The 24,931-nt window shown below is 32.3% G+C and overlaps 1 protein-coding gene across 1 annotated transcript in view; it reads left to right on the top strand.

Annotated features, from left to right (window-relative positions):
- Positions 1-567: 567 nt before the first annotated feature.
- Positions 568-24,931, top strand: part of LOC114330024 (guanylate cyclase 32E) — a 965,459-nt gene continuing 941,095 nt past the window's right edge. The window contains exon 1 of the mRNA XM_050647412.1: positions 568-935. Coding sequence (XP_050503369.1) covers positions 632-935 — 304 coding nt within the window. The 5' untranslated portion in view covers positions 568-631. The remainder of the gene's footprint in view (positions 936-24,931) is intronic.

The raw sequence follows: 24,931 nt of genomic DNA on the forward strand, positions 1-24,931 counted from the left end.
CTTCAGAACAACATATAATTTTTATATTCAACTCCAGCCCACCACCCTTTGTCCCCCACGCAGCGTTCCGCCTCTGGAGGTTTTGCTTAGTTACGTTGTTATCTACTTATTTCCAAATTTTTGTGCACTATATCGATAACGAACGTCACAAAAAACCCTTATAATTGTTATATTCACCCCTGCCCATCACCCCTTTGTCCCCACGTAGCGTTCGGCCCCTGGAGATTTTGCTTAGTTCCGTCATGATCTACTTATACCCAAATTTTGGTGCACTATCTCGATCTAGAGCGTCACAAAAAAAATAAAAATCGCGACTTTGACCCCTTATAACTACCCTCTTCCCCCACTCTTGTTTCCGTCCGTAGGGGAAACTCATGTACACAACTAATTCAACATATCCTCGTACAATTTTTTCTTATTACTTATCACGAGCAAAATCAGCTTAAAGATCTTGGACTATAGAGCTACATGCACAGGTAGTCCACATCCTCGGGGTAGAACGCATACTGTTGTAGCACCTAATTTTTAATGTACTAATTTATTATAACTTTCAGATATCTCAGAATTTTAAAGAATGTGACACCTAAAATGAAGACGTAAAACCTAAAGTGACTAAAACTTACATAAAACAATGAAATTTCCGAAACGCATAGTGACAAAAATACCACTACTGATTATAATCGCAGTGAACTCTCTAAACGGTTCTGAAAACGTTACTAATCCCGACGACGAGCTCACGTGTCCCGGATCAAAGGAAAGGAACGTCGAGAAGGACAGCAGTGCGAACTATTCCGTGTTGTATGAATACCTTACGGGAACCGGGGTGCATAACTTTAGTGAATCAGTGACCATAGGATTCTTGGGAGCGTATCGGCAGGCTCAAGTGGTTTTGGGAGCGTTGCCGCTTGCTGTGGAGGCTGTAAACAAAGATAAGGGTAAGTGTTGTTCATTATGCATTAGTATATGGATTTCTAGGAAACCTCTTAGGCGAGGCAAATTAAACATTTTAAAATAAGTATTAGTCCAAGTAATGAAGCTTAAAATAGGACAGAACCTCGCAATTTTTAGAGAATGAATAGATTTGCTTGAAAATTTGAGAATAAGTAGTGGATAGTCCAAGGATCAAACACTATATGATACCGAAAGGCGCTTTTACCATGGGGGTGGTTGCCACCCCATCTGGTGAGTGGAAATTTATTATTATATTTTGACCACAAAAGTTGGTAAAAACGTTCATTCTAAGCAAAAAACGTTCTCTATATTTTTGTGATAAAATTAATAGTTTTCGATTTATTCGCTATCGAAAGTGTTGGTTTAAAACGAAAAAAAAAACAACTTTACTTAACAAAAATGTACCTTTTGAAAAAATAAACAAAACCGATTTTTTTAATTTTTTTAAGACCAATAGTAATCGAGCTATACTTTATTATATGTTAGCTCTTCTTCGTCAAATGCTAAATATTGTAGTTTCAAAGTCAAAGACGGGAAAACTATGCATTTCTCGAGAATCACTTGTTGAAACTAATTTAAAGTATTTAAAAACATCTATCTCCAGAAATAGAAAAAAAGTCTCCGCTCAAAAATTAAGTGACTTATAATGAAAAGATGTCAGCCCTATTTTTTTTCAGCGAAAAAGTGATCGGAAGCAACCACCCTAATCACCACCCTGATTAAAATTAGTCATTGACCTTATTTGGTTTTCTTTATGTATGTATTATTAATGGGTTCTAGAAGTTTGACCGGTCTAGAATGATTAGTTTAAAAAATGGAGTTAAAAGCGAATAACGAATTTTTGTAGGTAGTTTGGAAAAAATGGCTTTTTCTTCAGAATAGAAAGATTAGCATCAGAGATACGAAAAAATGTTTAATAATAAAATTGTTGTTTATTTAATTCCTAAGAGCCTGGTTTGCAAAAATTTTTTCTACGGCAAAAATTCAGTGAACTAATGACAATTAAAACTTGTAATAACATGCAAAAACTATCTTTACCAACCCTTTCAAAGTCACCTCTTTTTGCGACTGAGGATTTTTAAAGATTTAATAACAATATGCTTATAGAACTTATAAAAACCTACAAAATTCATTTTTACCAAACTTCCTAAGATAAAAAATAAAAAAGTTACGCTTAAAAAATCAATATGTTTAAAAAAAAGGAGAAATCCAATTGGAAGCATAATAATGTAAGTTAGGGGTGTATTTAGTCATTGGCCTTATTTATTCTTCTGTATTTATGTATTATTAATAGATTCTAGAAGTTTGAGTGGCTTAAACTGATTAGTTTTAAAAAAACTGGAGTTGAAGGCGATTAACGAATTTTTGTAGTATGGTAAAAAAATGCCATTTTCTTCAGAATAGAAAGATTAGCATCAGAGATATGAAAAAATGTTTAATTATGAAATTGTAGGTTATTTAATTCCCAAGAACTTGGTTTGAAAAAATTTTTTCTACGGCAAAAATTGAGTTAATCGTAAATGAGTACAATTGGTGCAACATTGATTTTCTCGATATAAAACTAACACTTTCGATAGCGAATAAATCGAAAACTATTAACTTTATCAAAAAAATGTAAAGAACATTTTTTGCTTAGAATCAACGTTTTTATCATGTTTGCGGCCAAAAAATAATAAAACATTTCCACCCTCGAGAAGAGGTGGCAACCACCCCTATGGTAAAAGCGCCTTTCGGCATCATATAGATTTTGATCCTTGGACTATCCACTACTTATTCTCAAATTTTAAAGCAAATCGATTCATTCTGTAAAGATTGCGAGGTGAAAAGCTTCGGTTTCTGGACTATATTGATAAACTAAATTTTGATTATATATTTTAAAATTGGATTTACCCTATATTATTATCCATATTATCTTTGTCTTCTTGTAGCTGGACCTGACGATTATAACATCTTTCCTTGTATGATAGTTATCTACTCGGGCGCTCCTATAAATACTTAGCCTTCAAAATAAAAACGAAAATTTTTGGAAAAGTCGTGATTTATTTCTGAAAGTAGTCTTCATTCCTCTCTCTTCAATCCTGACCCCCCGGAGGGAGTGTAGTGGTCGACGTGATGTCGTGTATTGTCCGTCTCCAAAGATCTGTTTCTGGTCATTTCTTTTAACTCATACATAGGTCTTCTGCATATTCCTGTAATTTGATCAATCCATTTTGTTGGGGATATTCCTCGTGATCTTCGGCCTTCCAAATTTCCTTGTATAATGAGTCTTTCCATGTTTTGTGTGTTTGTTCTCATAACGTGTCCAAAGTATTTTAATTGTTAGAGATGGACTTTACTGAAGAGTCGTTGGCTAACTTTTAGCCCTCTTAAAATTGAATTATTTGTTCTATGGTCCGTCCAAGGAATTCGTAGCATTCGCCTCCAATAGAACATTTCAGTGGCGACTATCTTTCTTCTTTCCGAATTTCTCAGGGTCCAAGATTCACATCCGTAGGTCAGCATTGAATATATTAAGCAGTTGATCAACCTCATCTTTAACGCTCTTGAAATTTGACAGTCCTTCCATATTGTGGTCATTTCTGCTGGGGTGGCTTTTGCTAGATCATATCTACGTTTTATTTCTTCCTGTAGTGACCCTGTATTTGTAATGATCCTAGATATAAGGATGAGCTCACAACCTCTAACCGATCGATTGTGGTTATATGTGGATGATTGTTATGTAGTCTATTCACAATCATGATCTTTGTCTTTGATATGTTTAATTGCAGACCAAATATTTGACTTTTGTTTTCAACCAGTCGTACAAGATCAATCAGCTCTGCTTGACTATTTGCAAGAAGAGCTGTGTCATTTGCGAGACGTAGGTTGTTTATTTTATGACCATTTAATGATATGCATTTTTTCCATCCTTCAAGTGCTCTTCTCATAATATACTCCCCATATACAGGGTGAGGCAGATAACTGGGCTATTAGAAATATCTCGAGAACTAAAGGCAACAGAATCATGAAAATTGGAATGCAGGGGTTTTGAAGGATGATCTATTAAATGAAAATATTTTCATCTCTTTGCAACTTCCGGTTATACCGGAAGTTGCTTATAACTTCATTTTTTTTAATGGGACACCCTGTATATTTTTACATTTTTGGATTCTCTTCGATGTCTTCTTTCTTGAAGTATGAGGATTTGTAATGTTATACAGGGCATTTTAAAAGGTAATTATGTTTTTTTATTAATTTCGTAGCAATATTCACACCCTATAGAATTGTAGTAGTTTGACAACTAAAACTCTACTTCGTTCAAATGATTTTTAATATAGTCTACTATTGTTAAGAATCATTAGTATAGCTAAATTTTTAATTTTAGTATACAGGGTTGGTCGAAACTCGGAATAAGTATTTTCTGAGTTTTCTTAAATGAAACACCCTGTATTTTAGTATTGTAATGAAATGATATTTTACGGTACTTTTTTATTTCTTAAGCATTCCCTATACCTAACTGCTTTAATTTGTGCTTAATTGTTAGTCGCACCAACAATCTTAACTACGAAGGTATTTTGATAGCTAAACCATTATTGGTAATTTTAAGGATCAGTCTGGATTAATATGTATTTATTTCTGAAAAATTATTTGTGATTAAATATTTTCACGGCCAACATAATAAAATTTTACGTATTTTTTGTTGCAATTAATGTTTAGCTTGAATCACCAATAACTCACAAATTAAAGCAGTTAAATATAGGTATACTTATAAAATAAAAAAAGTACTATGAAATATCATTTCATTACAATACTAAAATACAGGGTGTTCTATTTAAGAAAACTCAGAAAATATTCATTCCGAGTTTCGACCAACCCTGTATACTAAAATTTCAAAATTAGCTATACTAATGATTCTTAACAATAATAGACTATATTAAAAATCACTTGAACGTAAGCAGAGTTTTTAATGTCAAACTATTACAATTCTACAGGGTGTGAAGTTTGCTACGAAATTAATAAAAATCGTAAATATTTTTTAAAATACCCTGTATAATATTACAAAATCTCATATTTTAAGAAAGAAGATATTGAGAAGAATCCAAAAATGTAAAAATATACAGGGTGTCCCATTTAAAAAAAACCAAGTTATAAGCAACTTCCGGTATAACCGGAAGTTGCAAAGAGATGAAAATATTTTCATTTAATAGATCATCCCTCAAAACTCCTTTATTATAATTTTCATGATTATGTTGCCTTTAGTTCTCGAGATATTTCTAATAGGCCGGTTATCTGCCTCCCTATCTGACACCCCGCTCTGGATGAAATTCATTTGAAAGTGTGTCAAGTACTTTAACTGATCCTGTAGTGTGTTCGTATAGTTCAGTTATAAGCAAAATAAGGTGTTGTGGTAGGCCTACTCCTTTTAGTATTCGCCATAAATGTCTCCGCTTGACCTTGTCCAATGCCTTGCGATAATATATAAAGCATATAGTGGAATATTGAATTCCCTAGATTTTTCGATTATCTGTCTTATATTCAGCAGGTTCCTCGAGTACCTCTACCTTTGGTAAATCTAGTTTGTTCTTGTGGAATTTCTCTTTGAAGTAATCTTTTTAGTCTCTCATTGATTATAATGTAGCATTATTTTACTGGCATGTGATATAAGAGAAATAGTTCTATAATTGTCGTATTTATGGAAGCTGCCTTTTTTAGTCTTCTTTTAGCTCGATACATTTGAGCCAGCGATGCTCCCCCTTCTTGAACTCGTCTAAAAAATATGTTTTCTCGAGGTCTGCAAAGTAGGCTTCTGTGGCGGTGATGAACTTCTCATTCGACTTAAACTACCCGTGTTGAGCTGCCCCCCCCCCACTTGCAAAAATTAAAAAACAAATAGCGCTGATTTATGAGCTATTTATAAGCTTTCTTATTCCGCAAATTAAATATTTTGAGCTCGTTACACTGAGCAGGAATTTAATATTTTAGTGGGCTGACTCAGCCCCCCACTATTTAAAAATAAGGATATTGAATCGATCTTTGCGGCAGAACTACGAGCTATCTATGAGCTCTTGAAATGATATTGTTTCGATTTTTGAGCTCACCCCCTTCATCCCCAAACAACCCTTTAATTGATTTAACTTAAGAGAAACATTCTGAAAAAAATCAAAGTATGTGGTATCGCGGATATAATTCCTATAGCTTATATATTCTAAGAATAAACTCTTAAATCACGCGCATTTCGATTATTGAGCTACAACCCCTTCGCAAGAAAACCACCCTATCTTCCCAGCTTAAGAGAGAGTTGTACATAAAATGTATTAAATTAATTTTTTGGCGACTACATATACTTTAAAAATGTATGAGCTCCCAAAATACGCGTATTTGGATCATTAAATTGCAATTCCTTTTATATAGTGCAGTCACTGAAGGTAAAAATCAACTATTACCTTCAATTTCGGTGAACATTCATCGATTTTCACGAAAATTGGTGAGTGGTTAGACGATACCTTAAGAAACAAAGGTGGCATGGTGACACCTTGCGCTTTTACCCTGAAGGTGGATACCGCCCCTTCTTGAGGTGAAAATTATTTTTTAATAAAAATAACTCCAAAAATCGATAGAAGGACCAATTATAAGCAGAATTTGTTATATAAAGTTACTAAAATAAATCAATACTTTTTGAGTTATTAAAGATCAAAAATTTTTATTTTTTTTTTGTGAAAAAATGCATGTTTTCAAGCGGTTTCTCGTAAAGCGCTTAAAAATTGTTTTTTACAAAAAAGTTATCACTACCAAAATTAAAACTTTGAAAAGCTTTTTATTATTAACTCAAAGTGTAACTAATAACTAGATAACTAAATGTATTTTTTTTTCGGCGAGTACTTAAATCTAATTATTCAAGCCTAATTAACAGGAAAATGATGCATTTTATAAAATCTACTTAATATACATTTGTAAAAATACTCAGAAATACCTAATAAATGAGCACCGAAAGAAGTTGATATCTTAAAAATTAAGCAAATGAACGTGAAAATAATAGAACCCTTTCGAATTGTTTAGTAAAAAGTTAAAAATATAACGAACGCCATTTCCACAAAAATTAAAATCTTTAACAATCTCTATAAAACTTTTTTACTTTAGCATAAGTAATGACCTTAAACATTTTGACCGATTTAGAATGCATATTTAACCTATTATCTTAAAAAATAAAGTATTTGAAAGATTAAATGTAATACAGTTTTATAGGCTCTGACCTTCGCTGGTGGCGCTCCTGGCGGATTACTAATTCAACTTTCACCGGTAATTTTTAAATTTATTATTTAATTGTTATCGCTTAATATTTACAACGCAAAAAATGAATTAAATTGTACTCGATTTTTTTAAGATTTTGCTAATCATTTTGACGTTCTATTGATAAAATATGAATTTCTTACTTCGGATATTTTCACAATTATCGTGTAGATGGCGCTAAGATTACCGTTTATTTCAATCAACGATATTACGGAACATCAAAAAACTTAAATTCAGTATTTAAAACGTAAGTATATTTAAGGTAAAAATATATACCACAGCTTGGACCAACTAATATTTTTTTTATAATTAATGTTTTTACTTCTAATTTTAAATTAATTACTTTGACATTTATGTCAAATTTCCGGTAAACGTTTACAGACTTGCCACTACTGGCGCTCGCGAATTTGTAAATATCCCCTTTACGTACGAGCTCACAGCGTATAGCTCTTGAAATTACCTTTCAAATAGTTGGACGTGCCTGATATCATAAAAATTAACAGAGTTATTAAAAAAAAAAACAATATTATTTTTTGGAAAAAGTTTTGGAGTATAAAATTTGATGCTATCAACTTCTTATGGAGCTCATTTGATAGCAATATCTAAGTTCTTTGACAAGTATTTTTTAAATGTTATAAAATGCATCGTGTTCCGGTTATTTAAACTTGGATCCTTAGATTTGAATACTCGCAGAAAAAAATATACATTCAATTACCTGTAAGTAACTTACTTTAAATTAACATTAAATGGTTTTACAAGTAAGGAATTTAATATAGTTTTTATAAGCTTCAATTTTAATGATGAAAACTTTTTTGTAAAAAACAGTTTCCAGTTTAGCTTTTAAAATAGTTTTTTTTACAGTTTTTGGGTTATTTATGAAAAATCGCTTTAAAGTATGCATTTTTTAAACAAAAATTAAAATATTTGATCTTTAATAACTCAAAAAGTGTTTATTTATTCTAATAACATTATATAATAAATTTTGCTTAGAATTTGTCCTTTATCGATTTGTGGGGTTACTTTTTATAAAGTAATTTTCACCCCCGAGAAGGGCGATATCTAGCCCAGGCTAAAACTGCAAGTTGGTACCATGGTATTTTTGTTTCTTGATATATCCTCTATCCACTAACCAATTTTTGTAAAAATGAATGGAGGTTCACCGAAATCGAAGGTCATAGTTGATTTTTACCTTTAGTGACTGCACTATTGAAAGAAAATTTCAATTCAATAATTAAAATGCCTGTATTTTGCGACTCATAAATTACTAAACAATATGTAGTCACTAAATAATTAATTTAATTCATTTTAAATGCAACTCTGTCTTAAGCCGGGAATATGGGGTGATTTTCTTGCGAAGGGGTTGTAGGTTAATAATCGAAAAGCGCGTGATTTAAGAGTTTATTCTTAGAATTTAAGCTATACGATTTAAGTTACTATTAACTCTTTTGTAAAAACTTATAGTTTTTCAGTGATTTACGAAAAACCGCTTTAAAACATGCATTTTTTCACAAATAATTAAAATCTATGATCTTTAATAACCCAAAAAGTATTGACTTATTTTAATAACTTTATAGATTTTGCTTATAATTTGTCCTTCTATCGATTTGTGGAGTTATTTTTAATAAAATAATTTTCACCCCCGAGAAGGGGCGGTGCCCACCCTCAGGGTAAAGGCGCAAGGTGACACCATGTCACCTTTGTTTCTTAAGGTATCGTCTAACCACTCACCAATTTTCGTGAACATCGATGAAGGTTCACCGAAATAGAAGGTAATGGTTGACTTTTACCTTCAGTGACTGCACTATACAAAAGGAATTGCAATTTAATGATCTAAATACGCGTATTTTGGGAGCTCATAAATTATTAAATGATCTCTCTCTCTCTCTCTCTTAAGCCGGGAAGATAGGGTGGTTTTCTTGCAAAGGGATTGTAGCTCAATAATTGAAATTCGCGCGATTTAAGAGTTTATTCTTAGAATATATAAGCTATGGGAATTATATCCGCGACACGATATATTTTAATTTTTTTCAGCATGTTTCTCTTAAGTTAAATCAATTAAAGGGATGTTTGGAGCTGAAGGGGGTGAGCTCAAAAATCGAAACTATATCATTTCAAGAGCTCATAAATAGCTCGTATTTCTGCCGCAAAGATCGATTCAATATCCCTATTCTTAAGTAGTCAGCCCCTCCCCCAATAAAATATAAAATTCCTGCTCAGTGTAACGAGCTCAAAATTTTTAATTTGTGCGCGCCAATGGTGAATATTAAATTCTTAATTGTATGTCAAAAAATGTGCAAAAACTACTTCTTAAAATCCACCAAATTTCATTTGCATACCTCAACCGGTTTTAAAGCAATAAATAAATCGTCAGTTGGTAAGAAAACTTTCAACACCCCTATCTCGAAAACGAAGCATTTGCAGACATATCATTGATAAAGCAAACTATCATTATTCTTTAAAAACACGCTGTATTGATGAAAAACATGGCTAGTTGTTAAAGTACCTAACTTTTTTATTATCCAACAGAAGCGAATGAATCAAAAACAAAATGTTGAGAAAACATGAGGCTATAGATGGATTTTAATTTCAGTATTTCATAAATGCTAGAATATTCAACAGGGTGATGCAAAGTTTAAGAAAAAAACATAGTTTAGCCACAATATTGATAAAGAATAAGGCTATAACATAGTAAAAAATCACTTAAATCGGACAACAGGTTTAGGAAATTCGAGACATCAAAAATGACCCATTTTTAAGGTGTCCGGTTAATTTTGCACCCCAGTGTATTTTTGAAAAATCTCTTTTTTATAAAAAAGCCATGTGGACATTTTCATTAGAAAATGTCATGAGAATGGGAAAAAGTCATGAGTAATGTCATGAGTTTACGAGAATGGGAAAAATCGCTTCTCATTATCACAAAAAATCGCACATTCTCAAAATGTGCACATTTTTTCTGAAGTAAATTAGATTCAGAGGAGTTATTTTTCACTTTATTTTATGAACATTTATGTTGTTTAATTCATGACCTATTTTTTGTTACCCCTTGTATATTATTACGTTAAACTATAGATAAATTTAATATAACCGGGAATATAATCCATTGTTAACAGTATTGAATTGCCTCTCTGCTCTTCATAATAATTATTATTCTGAAGAATACTTGAGTGCGAGCTTATTGAATATCCCTTGTATCTCGATAATGAAATCTCCCACGAACGAACAGTCTTTTAAAGCAACTTGGTTATATTAAGCCAGCCTACAACTTTTCCAGATTCACTTTTCTTGATGATAAATACAAAGCAGTTTTTTTACCCACAGGTTAATATACTCAGTGAGAATACGGAGGCAGAAGCTAATGTTTCGCAAGTGAGTTCATTTCATCTGTCTAATGGATTTTTCTTTACGTTGTCCTTTATTTTTACAAATTATTTTGGAATAAGATTAAATCTGCCAGATCTTTTATTTTTTACTAAAGGTAAGGCGAGTAAAATGTTGCTTTTATGGTGATATAAATAGCCGATGAAAATTTAAGATATCTTGAAAATGAGGAATGTGGGTGTAAAAAATGGTAAAAGCCCTGTTAAGATCAGAGACCTTACCTTTTAAATTATATTTGCATTTGAAAATTACTAAAAGGAGAACAATAGCTAAAAACTGAGAAACAAAATCAACAGTTGTTCTTCTTAAAGTGCCGAGACTGCTTGTCGATCGTTGGCTCTCATGTTGCCCAGCATATTTACAATCATTGGGTCTATTGAACAAAAAGAAGTATTTGCGTTTACTTCCTCGTATTTAAGTATTTACTTAATAGTAATTGAATAAAAGAATAGTAACTACTTTATATAAAAGAGTTTACTTAGAGCAAAAAGCAATCTTTGTCATTTTCAAGTAGTTACTGAAAGTATATATGTTATAGTCAAAGCCCGAATTTCAGGCACTTCTAGGTTTGACTAGGCAATCCTCAGGTCTGACTGACGGCCTTAGTCAAAGCCCGAAATAAATTACAGTTTCGGCCTTTGACTAGTCAAACCTAGGAGAGACTAAGTTGTTCAGGCAAAGGTCGAAATTCAATTTTGTGAAATCAGGCTATTGAAATGTCGTAATTTATTAGATTAGGATTAATAAAAGTTTATTTTTTAATTTTAATGTTTATTATTCTTATATTATTAATTAAAATAAAAAAAATTGTGTGTATTCTCACATGTCGAGCCATTATGGCATTTAGACTTGCACAATGCGTTAGACCTTTTACACTTACATAATTTTGAAGAGAATTTCTTATTGCAGTAGCATTTTATAAAGCCTTTTCCTCAAAATTTAGAATCTTTTGTACTAAATTCTTTTAGAGACAGCTTAAAGTCTGGAACATCTTCGAAATTAAGAAAACTCTCTTTGCATTCTCTTATTTGATTTCTTGAAAAAAGTGTGTTTATTGTTCCGTATTTCGTACCAACTCCGTCAACTATATAAACCGTCAGTTGTTTTATCTTGTATGCTACTTAGAATATTTCGAGCATCACCTTTGGCTCTATCAAAGCTGTAGATAGGTATTGTTGCAGTTTTTTAAATAATTAGAATTTATTTACACCATAACAAATGACAAAATCATTTAACATTAAATATTTAAAAATATTAGATTTTTTACACAGAATAAAAATATTTTGAGGAAATAGATTCCACAGAATTATATGAGTTTAGTATACACTCCCAATATTTCCAATACTCCTTCTTTTTTTTTTAATGAAACTTTATTTGAGCTGTTAATATTGTGAGGTAGGAAATTTTGTGTTGTACGTTTCCTACTCTGAATCTGTCAATATGTGTCTGAGTTGAGCGAACAGACTTTGGTTATTATTTACACGTAATTTGGTTTGACCAAGTATATGGTCAAACCGAAGAAAAGTTACATGCATGCATTGTGCACAGACAGAAAAGATTAAAATAAATAAGGGAAAGGCAATTGAAGGTCTTCATGCTCAGGCTAATGCTATGAAACAATTAAGTGAACAAAATTTCCTCCAATTTCAATAGGAAAAACTAACAATACATATCCCCAGCTTTGATAGAGCCAAAGGAGATGCTCGAAATATTGTGGGTATCAGACAAGATAAAACAACACTCTTTTCAAGAAATCAAATACGAGAATCCAAAGAGAATTTTCATAATTTAGAGAATGTTCCAGATGTTAAGCTATCTATAAGAGAAATTAGTACACAATATTCTAAATTTGGAAGACCAGGCAAAATGCTACTGCAATAAGAAATGCTCTTTAAAATTATGTAAGTGTAAAAGGTCTAACGTATTGTGCAACTCTAATTGCCATAATACCTCAACATGTAAGAATAAACACAACTTTTTTTATTTTAATAACAATATAAAAATAATAAACATTAAAATTAAAAAATGACGTTCTATTAAACATAATCTAACAAAATACGACATTTTAATAGCTGATCGGGGTTTGACTAGTCAAACCCCGATTTCATAAAATTAAATTTCGACCTTTGCCTGACCAACTTAGTCTCTCCTAGATTTGACTAGTCAAAAGCCGAAACTGTAATTCATTTCGGGCTTTGACTAAGACCGTCAGTCAGACCTGAGGATTGCCTAGTCAAACCTAGAAGTGCCTGAAATTCGGGCTTTGACTATAACATATACATAAATTTTTCCAGTTCTTATTTCTTTTTAATTAAAAAGAAGAGCATTCTACAATTAGTAAGTAACATCTTAATATTTGTTAAGGGATCTCAATATCAAGGGATACATACTTCAGTAAAGTGGTGGTTCTAAACAATTTTTGTTTATTATATTATAATTGTGGTTGACCTTATTATAAATATGCTCGTAAAAATAAACAATACAAGAAAAGAAAAAGCATAAGTCCCGATAAATCTAAGATTTTATTGCGTTTTGGAAGTGAAAGTATAGACTTTCTATCAGATTATTTTTTGACACAGCTAGATGAAACCAGAGGAGGTACACTTTGCTCTCCACAAAGTATGGTGATTTTTCTGCGATACGTTAATGATACTGAATTTCAACCAGGTATTGCTAAAGATTTCAGCGTTCAGTATTATACGACGGTATGTAAAGCCATAAATAATGGTGCTGATAGAATTTTTAAGAAATGACAGTGGTTAAAGTTTTCATCTGACCTGGAAGGTATGGAAGAAGCAATGATTAAATGGACAAATCCATTCAAAATATTTACAGTCATTGGTAGACTGAATTGTACCCATGTTCAAATTAAAAAACCTTCAGAATTTGGTGACAAATTTACTAATAGAAAAGGATTTCCTTGCATAAATGTAAAAAGTAACGAGTGATGCAAATGAAGTGATTACAAGTGTGGACACTCAGTGAAATGGAAGTGTTTTCGATTCGAAAATTTGGAAACGAAGTTCAATTTATCAAATACATAGGTTTAGAGGAAATTTGTGCCGTCCTGGAGATAGTGGATATAGAACTGTTCATGGTTATTGTGACCATTCACAAACCACCAACGAGAACCGAGAGTGACATTTCAGAGAAAGGGAGATATTTGCAAAGGTATTTGGGCAGCTAAAGAAGAGCTTTCCGATATTAGGCTTTAAAGTACAGCCTTTAGCAAAAGTTCAAAAAATTATTGTTTTGCTGTTTTGTATATATTTTGAATTTACTGAAACTGAACTGGAAAACCCACTGGAGCAGGCGCGGATCTAGAAATTCTTAATAGGGGGGCTAGACTTCCCGAAAATATTAGGTATTATTATCCAGATTTAGCCATACGGTTCATGCTCCCTCTAAGGCTCTGAGCACAGTGTGGTCCCAGTATAGCTCGTGGTTGTCGTTTTCAAGCATTCTGCCAGGGACGTTTAACAAGGTTATCAATACGTCCCAATCTCAATAGGTTATTAAATTAGCAACATGCTTGTCCACTTGCTCGCCTATGCCCATAAGTCCTCTTCCTCCTAGATACCGCGGTAATGTTGTTCTCTCTACTGAAGTGGATGATATTTTTGTGCCTTTGTGAGAAGTGTTATTGTTTTCTGCTGAAGACTTTCTATATCCGTTTTTGACCATTTTATAACTCCAAATGAGTAACTAAGCGCGCAGCAGGCGTTAAGCGGAAAAATTTACTCATCCCAGATACTTACGGTATTAAAAGAACTGAGCTCTGGTGGGGCTTTTTCCGTGCTATCGAGCCCTAGGTGACCGGGTCTGCTGGAGTAGGTATCACTCAAAAATCTTCGTGAATATCTGGACGTTGAAAGTGGTAAAGCTTTCAGCATCGTCTATAGAGATGTCCATTCAGACTTCAGACCCAACTATTTTATGTTTTCTAGAAGGTTCTTCGGAATCACTCCAGTAGTAGAGAGACTAAGAGGTATTGTCTGAGTACTTCCAAATCTCTGTACTTGGCGATTTTTCGTTATATTTGACATGCAGATTATTGTTGTTAGGTACTGTCACATCAGTTGTGTTGTTTTTCTCATGAATTTATTAACCAATATGAGATTTGTTCTATTATGTGCCACTGTTTGGTCTGCAGTTCCAGTTTAACTTGCAATTGTCATTCTCAAGCATACTCTCAGGGACGTATTGATAATATGGGAGATGGTTGATTTGGAGAAGTCCCACTTTGATAGTTATTTATCTATTAATGAACGATCTTTCCTACTGAGTCATGCCAGTTGCCCGTTGCAGCAAACACCTGGTAGCCCCCGGTAAGATATTGGATGCTTTCTTGGGATATATAGGGTGAGGCAGATATCTGGCCTATTAGAAATATCTCGAGAACTAAAGGCAACAGAATCATGAAAATTGGAATAAAGGGGTTTTGAAGGATGATCTATTAAATGAAACTATTTTCATCTCTTTGCAACTTCCGGTTGTACGGAAAGTTGCTTATAACTTCGTTTTTTTAAACGGGATACCCTACATGTTTTTGCATTTTTGGATTCTCTTCGATGTCTTCTTTCTTAAAATATAAGGTTTTGTAATATTATACAGGGTATTTTAAAAGATAATTATATTTTTTATTAATTTCGTAGCAAAATTCACACCCTATAGAATTGTAGTAGTTTGACATCTAAAACTATACTTACGTTCAAATGATTTTTAATATACTCTACTATTGTTAAGAATCATTAGTATAGCTAAATTTTTAATTTTAGTATGCAGGGTTGGTCGAAACTCGGAATGAGTATTTTCTGAGTTTTCTTAAATAGAACACTCTGTATTTTTGTATTGTAGTGAAATGATATTCTATAGTACTTTTTTATTTCTTAAGCATTCCCTATACCTAACTGCTTTAATTTGTGAGTTATTGGTGATTCAAGCTAAACATTAATTGCAACAAAAAATACGTAAAATTTTATTAGGTTGGCCGTGAAAATACTCAATCCCAAATAATTTTTCAGAAATAAAAACATTAATCCAGACTGGTCCTTAAAATTAACAAAAATGGTTTAGCTATCGAAATACCTACTTAGTTAAGATTGTTGGTTCGATTAACAATTAAGCACAAATTAAAGCAGTTATGTATAGGGAATGCTTAAGAAATAAAAAAGTACCATAAAATATAATTTCATTACAATACTAAAATACAGGTTGTTCCATTTAAGAAAACTCAGAAAAATACTCATTCCGGGTTTCGACCAACCCTGTATACTAAAATTAAAAATTTAGCTATACTAATGATTCTTAACAATAGTAGAGTATATTAAAAATCATTTGAACGTAAGTAGAGTTTTAGATGTCAAACTACTACAAATCTACAGGGTGTTAATTTTGCTACGAAATTAATAAAAAAACGTAATTATCTTTTAAAATACCCTGTATAATATTAAAAAACTTCATATTTTAAGAAAGAAGACATCGAAAAGAATCCAAAAATGTAAAAATATACAGGGTGTCCCATTTAAAAAAACGAAGTTATAAGCAACTTCCGGTATAACCGGAAGATGCAAAGAGATGAAAATATTTTCATTTAATAGATCATCCTTCAAAACCCCTTTATTCCAATTTTCATGATTGTAACCTGTGACTGTTGCCTTTAGTTCTCGAGATATTTCTAATAGGCCCTTTATTTGCCTCACCCTGTACAATCCATATCGGAATTACATAGTCGTTTTGGATTTGATTGTCTTTTAATACCGCTAGTTTTGCTACACCCAAACAGAATAACAACAGTGAATAAATTATATTGAATTAAGTACCAATGTTGCCACATAGGCTAACATACTGTCCATTTACCCCAGGCTGTGGGTGAAAAAACGTGATATAATTCAGGAATTTTTGAAACCTATCAGGTGTTGTAAAGGACGATGCCAGGAATAACTTCTACTAAAATGTAACCAAAAATGTTGTACGCTTTTTTTTAATTGCGATTTTCATTTGTTAAATTTGCAATTTTTATTGATTTTTAATTGTGTAGCTGAGGATATTGATTTTAGAGAAAGACTTTTTAATAGAAAGTTGTAGTAAATTAAAAAACCTACAATTTGAGGCGGTAAGTTTAATTTGGTTAATTGGTTATTGCAAAACAGCCTGCGAAATGTCCAAAATGGCCGTTTTTTACAATTGCATTATTTATTGTACAAATAATTTTTTAAATTTTTTTAAAGCTTTACAATGAAGATCTTTCGATTCCAAACATAAAAAAAAATTTAAAGCCAGATTAACGAATTTGTTGCTTAGATATTATAAATTGTTTATCCCAGGAGGTCAAATGTCGAAGGCTATAACTTTTTGAAAAAAAAATCGTAGAAAGTTGGTGAAACATCCAATCTCCTTCGAAAGAGTTATATTTTCATATTCTGATGTAAATAAATGCGTAAAACATTTTTAAACCTCTAAATTTTGGATTTGAAAATAAGGGGGCAAATTTCGTTATAAACATTTAGAGCTGAAGCGGCCCTGTACATCCTATGAGTTTTTAACTTACATATTATTGTTGCTGAAGATAAAACGAAGATTTATAAAAAAATTCTACGACCAACTGAAGCCGAAATAATTTTTGGATTTGAAAATAAGGGGGCAAATTTCGTTATAAACATTTAGAGCTGAGGCGGCCCTGTATATCCTATGAGTTTCTAACTTACAGATTATTGTTGCTAAAGACGAAACGAAGATTTATAAAAAAATTAAAATTTTCTACAACCAACTGAAGCCGAGATAATTGTTTTTTTTTGTCTTAAATCATAGTGCCTTTATTTATAACAATAAAGAATTTATTTTACAGTTATTGACTAAAGAAAGACTTATATTATCTTAAAATGAAAATTATTATAAAATAGAATTACATTTAATTATTAAAAATTATTTTTTAAATCGGTGCTTTTGCAAGCGGCCGAATTTTGCAAATCGCCCGGCTCGCTTCAAATCCGCGCGCTCGGAAAATTTTTACGTAACTTGTATTAAATTTTGACAGAAAACAATTTAATAATATTACCATTATAATATACAGTCTATTTACCACTGTATTTGTTTTTCTTGATAAACTTTTATATGTGAAATCCAAAAAGAATAGTCACTACAAGAAGAAAAAGTTTTATATTGTATATTATAGTAAGAAGTAACATTATTATTATTATATTTATATAACCAGTACCGGCGCTAGGGTATAAGGTGCCCGCCTGCAAAACTAGCATAGGCGCCCTTAATTATTTTTAATTAGTAGGTATTTTGTATAACACCAATAGAAAAAAGCTCATTTTGGCGCCCCCAAACAGGGGCGTCCGCCTGCAGTGCATCCCTTGCAGGCCCGTTATCGCCGGCCCTGTATATAACAATGAAAAAATTAAAATATAGTTATATATTTCATATACATATATGTATAATTTTTGTAATATTATTTCTTCTGAAATGAAATTTCACATATAAAAGTTTATCAAGAAAAACAAATACAGTGGTAAAAGACTGTATATTATAATGGTAATATTATTATATTGTTTTCTCTCAAAATTTAATACAAGCTAAGTAAAAATTTTGCGACCGCGCGGATTTGAAGCGAGCCGGGCGATTTGCAAAATTCGACCGCTCGCAAAAGCACCGATTTTAAAAATAATTTTTAATAATTAAATGTAATTATATTTTATAATAATTTTTAATTTAAGATAATATAAGTCTTTCTTTAGTCAATGACTGTAAATAATTTCTTAATTGTTGTAAAGAAAGGCACTACGACTCAAGATAAAAAAAACAATTATCTCGGCTTCAGTTGGTTGCAGAAAATTTTAATTTTTTTATAAATCTTCGTTTTGTCTTCAGCAACAATACTCTGTAAGTTAGAAACTCATAGGATGTACAGGGCCGCTTCAGCTCTAAATGTTTATAACGAAATATGCCCCCTTATTTTCAAACTCAAAAATTATCTCGGCTTCAGTTGGTCGTAGAAATTTTTTATTTTTTTTTATAAATATTTGTTTCACCTTTAGCAACAATAATCTGTAAGTTAAAAACTCATAGGATGTACAGGGCCGTTTCAGCTCTAAATGTTTATAACGAAATTTGCCCCCTTAATTTCAAACCCAAAAATTAGAGGTTTAAAAATGTTTTACGCATTTATTTACATAAGAATGTAAAAATATAACTCTTTAGAAGGAGATTAGATGTTTCACCAACTCTCTACGATTTTTTTTCAAAAAGTTATAGCCTTCGACATTTGACCTCTTGGGATAAACAATTTATAATATCTAAGCAACAAATTCGTTATTCTGCCTTTACAATTTTTTTTTATGTTTGGAATTGAAAGATATTCATTTTAAAGCTTTAAAAAATAAAAGAAAATTATTTGTACAATAAATAATGCAATTGAAAAAAACAGCCATTTTGGACTTTTCGCAGGCTGTTTTGCAATAACCAATTAACCAAATTAAACTTACCGTACCTCAAATTGTAGGTTTTTTAATTTACTACAACTTTCTATTTAAAAGTTTTTCTCTAAAATCAATATCCTAAGCTGCAAAATTAAAAATCATTAAAAATTGCAAATTTAACAAATGAAAATCGCAATTAAAAAAAAAGCGCACAATATTTTTGGTTACATTTTAGTAGAAGTTATTCCTGGCATCGTCCTTTACAACACCTGATACGTTTCAAAAATTCCTGCATTATATCCTGAAATCGACCTATTTTTCACCCACAGCCTGGGGTAATTGTTTAAAATGTGTAAAACATATCGTTTCATAAATTAATAATTAAAATTAAACATTCTGCGTCAAATAGTTACACAAAATCATAATTTATAATGGTGATGTTTCTTTGCTGAAGGCGGGACAATTGTAGAAATGTAAAAAATACTATTTATAGACTAAATATACTGGGGGGGAGGGTCTAAGGACCTATTGACCCCCCTCTGTATCCGCGCCTGCACTGGACCTCTATGATGTACGCCACAATGAAGCGGAAGTAGATAACATCCGTCAAAGAGGAGCTGCAAAACTTCAATCAATAGTGGAAACAATATTTTTAACAATAATATTATGTTTAAATTAGATGTTTAAAGCACATATAAATAACAACACAAAACAATTTTAAAAGTAAAAACTTGCAAGCATAAATTAACACTTACAAGTATAATATGTACATATATGTTGTTCTGAAGCTATTTTAATTATTATTTGTCAAAATACAAAATAATGCTATCAAAACGTTAATAAAATCATTTTTTTGGTAAAATTGTGGCTTATTTCCCATTAAGAGTAATTATTGACTACAAGTATATACCTAAGTTTCAGACTATTTTTCCAGCATTACCTTATCAGAAAAACCTACTTTTATTCAATTATAAATAAGTATAGTATATTGTACAACAAGAGAAACAAAAGACATATTTCAGTTGAATGGTCTAAAAGGTAATTTTTGATACGTTTTGACAAGTTTAAACACATTTTATTTGACAAATTAATTGTGTTTGTATTGTGCATGTTACCATGGAAATGACGATCCTATGTATGTAAACCGGCGGTGAACCCGTGAGAAAAAATATTTCTCACTGCAATGGCCGACTTTTCTCACTGCCTGAGGAATTCTTCGTTTTGAATGTATGTAAGTAGTGAGAGAAGTTGCACATTGTATAGCATCCATAGAAAAATATCTTATTCTTATAAGTATTAGCTTTTGTTTAAAAGTTACTACTTCTAACGTAACTTATTTCTATTCAATAGACTCATTGTCTTATTTACAGCCGCGCGAAATAGTTCAGAGCTTGTGTGCTAGTTTTCCCAAACCATTGGCATAGGTTTTTAAGCCAAAAAGTTGTACGGTGGCCCACACTTACTTCATATATTATTAATTAAAAAAACATTAGACAGAAGACAAAATTTTGGGTGTTATAATGAAATAGCTAATTATTGAACGTATTGAAAATACGAAATATTTAAAATCAAAAAACAGAAATAAATCGCTTTGTTGGTCGATATTGTCCATGTCCTATGCTAGTATTTTGATCGAGGAGCAAGTAATTTCTTCTTCTCCTTCTTCCTCCCTATAGGCCATAGGCAATACTGCTTGTGAATTGGCCGATTTACATCTCTATGGAAGGCTGTTACTCCATCTTTCGCGCGTCGACCGATACTTCTTCTGCACGGTTCTCCCCCATTCTGCTTATGTGGTTATTCCATTCTTTTTTGAAGTTATACTTTTTTAGGTGCGATTGAGAGTAAAATTTCATAATACTGCGCGCATGCGCACACAGACAGTATGGCGTTTAGTTACTATCTTTAAAGTTATGTATAAATATATCAGTGCAAGAAAAGGTGTGAAATAGTATATTGTACAACAAAAGAGAAAAAAGACATATTTCTCACGAGCGCAGAAGTTTGCTGGCACGAGCCGAGGCACGAGGCGAGTTTAAATTTCAAAATTAAATAATTTAGGTACTTTTAGGTATATTATATGCCTTAATTGAAATCAAATACATTTATACACATAGGTATTTAATATTCTTAATATTTATATAACTTTATTTATTTAAAATTATAATTCACAGTTGAGTAGTCTTAAAAGGTAATTTTGATAAGTTTTGACAAGTTTGAACACATTTTATTTGACAAAAATATTTGTGTTTGTATTGTGCATGTTACAATGGAAATGGCGATCTTATGTATGTAAACCGGCGGTGAACCCGTGAGAAAAAATATTTCTCACTGCAATGGCCGACTTTTCTCACTGCCTGAGAAATTGTTCGTTTTGAATGCATGTAAGTAGTGAGAGAAGTTGCACATTGCATAGCATCAATAGAAAAAGAATATATTAGTGTTTTTATTAAATATATTTATTATAATTTTTGTGTCTTTGGATTTGTCTTCCTCAGGAGTAAGATAAGTATTATTAAAACATTTTATTGTATATTTATTGTACTTCACCTTGCCTGTTTGTTACCGTGAATTGTCATTAGGTAAGTCCGAACCAATACAGACACAGTCCTCGTAGCGTATTTGATATAGCATTCGGCCAGAGATCGGGAGGTCGTGAATTCGAATCCGGAGCAATCCTATACTTTTTTTTTTATTTTTTTGAAAGCGGTAAGCACAAAATTAGTTTGGTGTTTAAAAAAAATAAAACAAACTGTTTAAAGTATATTTATTTTTAAGAAATCATATAATAGAAGTATAACTTCTTACGTGCGTACAAAGTACACACACATTCTTTTTTTTTATTTAGTGCTCATTCGTTTATACATTGTACTTTACATTTTCTTCTAACGTCTTCACTTCTCGTTCGATCTCTCAGCAGATTTTCTGCAATTTTTCTCAGTACTCTCATCTCTGCTGTTTCCAGTAGTCTTTGTATTTTGGCTATATCGGGCCTTGCTTCTGATTTATGTCATTATTGGCCTTACACTGGCTTTATACATTCTTGATTTCGTCTCAGTGTTAATATCGATTTCGCCATATTAAAGGGTCATTAAGGCATCCTGCCAGTTTATTCGCTTTTTGTACTTGATTTCTTACTTCTTTGTCTAGGATCCATATAATCTCCATTTTGCTGTTTTGAACAGTGCGGCATTGGTGCAAATATTAAAAGAATTGTACATTTAATGGAAGAAGAAAATACAATCTGGTTTAAGGTTTAAATTTAGATATGAGGCCATCTCAGATTGTGCCTTTTACAAAAATGGCGGATATTTAAAATGGCGGCTATACATATGTGTACTATGGCACGATAACTGTCGAACGGAAAGTTCGACTTCAACTAAATTTGGTATCTAGGTTCCTTTTTGGATTTATAAGATTAATTTTGTAGACCGGAAAGTGTTTTTCCTGTTTTTTAGGCAAAATATATTTTTCTTTTTTTTTCGCCCTCTATAAAATATTTTTTTAAAGGGTAATACCGCCTATGACAAGAGCGTAGAAATATTATTTGGGAAATATTTTGAACTTTTTAATTACGTGACTGACCAGTTAATAAAACTAATATTGCACTGCAAGATACCAGAAGCATGGAGAAACAGCATAATGATACCAATGTTTAAGAAAGGAGACAAAGAAGACACCAACAATTATAGAGGTATAAATCTACTGAACACCGCACATAAGCTAGCCACAAAAGTCCTAACCAACAAAATCAATAAAATAACAACTTTATCAGATGAATAACAAGGATTCAGATCCGGAAGATCCTGCGTAGACGCCATATTTGTACTGAGACAAATCATAGAAAAGGCCATTGAGTACAATAAACCAGCATGTCTATGTTCTATAGACCTGACAAAGGCTTTCGATCGCATTCAATTCGAAGACGTCTTACATTTACTGTATAGAAGAAACATACCAATCAATATTATACAAACCATCGAAAACATCTACTTTCATAATCGAATTCAGGCAAAGATAAATGGAAAACTAACGCAGTTTATACCAGTACAAAGCAGAGTCAGACAAGGTGACTCGTTAAGCCCACTGTTCTTTAATATAATAGAAGCAGTACGTAAAGGTCATGGTTACAGAATTGGGAACAACGAAATCCAAATATTATGTTATGCAGACGACGCAGCATTAATCGCCGAGACAGAAGACGATCTCCAAAGATTAACACACATCCTCATTACAACAGCGAAGAAATACAATATCATAATATGAGCACAAAACAAAAAATGTATGACAACATCTAAATCCCACTACGATTTAAAATCGAAATTGATGGGAAAATAATAAAGCAGGAAGCAAGGTTTAGATATCTGGGAATAGATATAACCAGTTACGAAGATGTTGAAGAGGAAGTACGACAACAAAGCTTAAAAGCAAGTATAGCAGCGGGATCTCTTAATGACACAATCTGGAAGAACAAACAACTAAGACCAGACACAAAAGCAAGAATCTATAAAGCAGCAGTTAGATCTATATTGACATACACGGCGGAGACAAGACCTGACACATCTAAAACGATACGACTACTAGAAACAACAGAGATGAAAATACTCCGACAAATATCAGGGAAAAGTCTGTTGGATAAGGAGAGAAGCGAAAACATACGAAGATGTAGAAGACATAAATGGATGGGTGACAAAAGGGAAACAGATTACACGGAAACACATTAGTAGAAACGTAAACACATTAGTAGAATGGCAGAGGATAGGATAGTACGAATAGCAAGAGATAAGTCACCAAATGGATGAAGAAATATTGGTAGAGCAAGAAAAAGATGGTGCGATAAATTAAACAATTTAGGAGGCTAATATTGAAGAAAAAGCAGGCTTTAAAGCCTACATAAAAGAAGGAAGAAGAAGAAGACTATTTAATAAATACATAACCTATGTAACATGTATCTCTTAAGAACTTCAGGACACAATTTAACATGGCTTCTTATGACGAAAATTAACATTGCGTCTTATTACCATGTTTTCCTGTAAAACTTAAAACTACACATTTTACAGCAAGTCTAAAAAGATCAACGTCACCATGAAGCTGGAAAGCATACGCAGATAGCTTTTGCGAAAGATATCAAGTCACTAACTAGTGTAATGCATGATCTAGAATCCCATTCAGTGAAAATAGCTCTGATCTACTACTTGACAGCAGAAATATTGTACACACAGTAGTTGCAGACACATTGTTACATATTGAAATAATTGGAATTGAACAGTATGAATTGTTATATGTACGCGAGAGGCTTATCAATACCAATATCAGATCCGATAAAACGTAACAATTTGAACCTCTTCAGCCGCCCCATCCATCCAATGGCACTACAGCCCAAATCGAGCCTTGGCCTCCTTCAATAAGCTTCTCCAATCATTTCGATTTACCGCTGTTCTTTTCCATGAACGCGTTCCCAGGAAGTTCCTGGCATCCTCATCGACTTCGTCTTCCCATCTCTTTTTAGGTCTTCCAACAGGTCTTCTTCCCTGCATTCTTGCATTCAGCAATTTTCTGGGGATTCTATTCTCATGCATGCGGACCACGTGCCTTGCCCACCGTAATCTCTGCAGTTTAGTATGTTGTGCTAGAGTTGGTTCGCTATATTGCTCGTATACAATGTATTTCTCTATTACACCTAATTCGCCAGTTGTTATTTTCACTTATTGGGCCCAGTGTCCTACGTAATACTTTTCTTTCAAACACATCTAATGCATTGGCAGATTTCTGTGTCACCACCCATGTTTCGCAGCCATAACTTACTATGGGCATGATTATTGTTTTATATACCCGGAGTTTTGTTTTCCGGTGTACGTCTCGCGATTTGAATATGTGGCCCATCGCGAAATAGGCTTTATTTGCCAGCACAA

This window comes from Diabrotica virgifera, chromosome 1 (assembly GCF_917563875.1).
Source record: "Diabrotica virgifera virgifera chromosome 1, PGI_DIABVI_V3a".
Lineage (NCBI taxonomy): Eukaryota > Metazoa > Arthropoda > Insecta > Coleoptera > Chrysomelidae > Diabrotica > Diabrotica virgifera.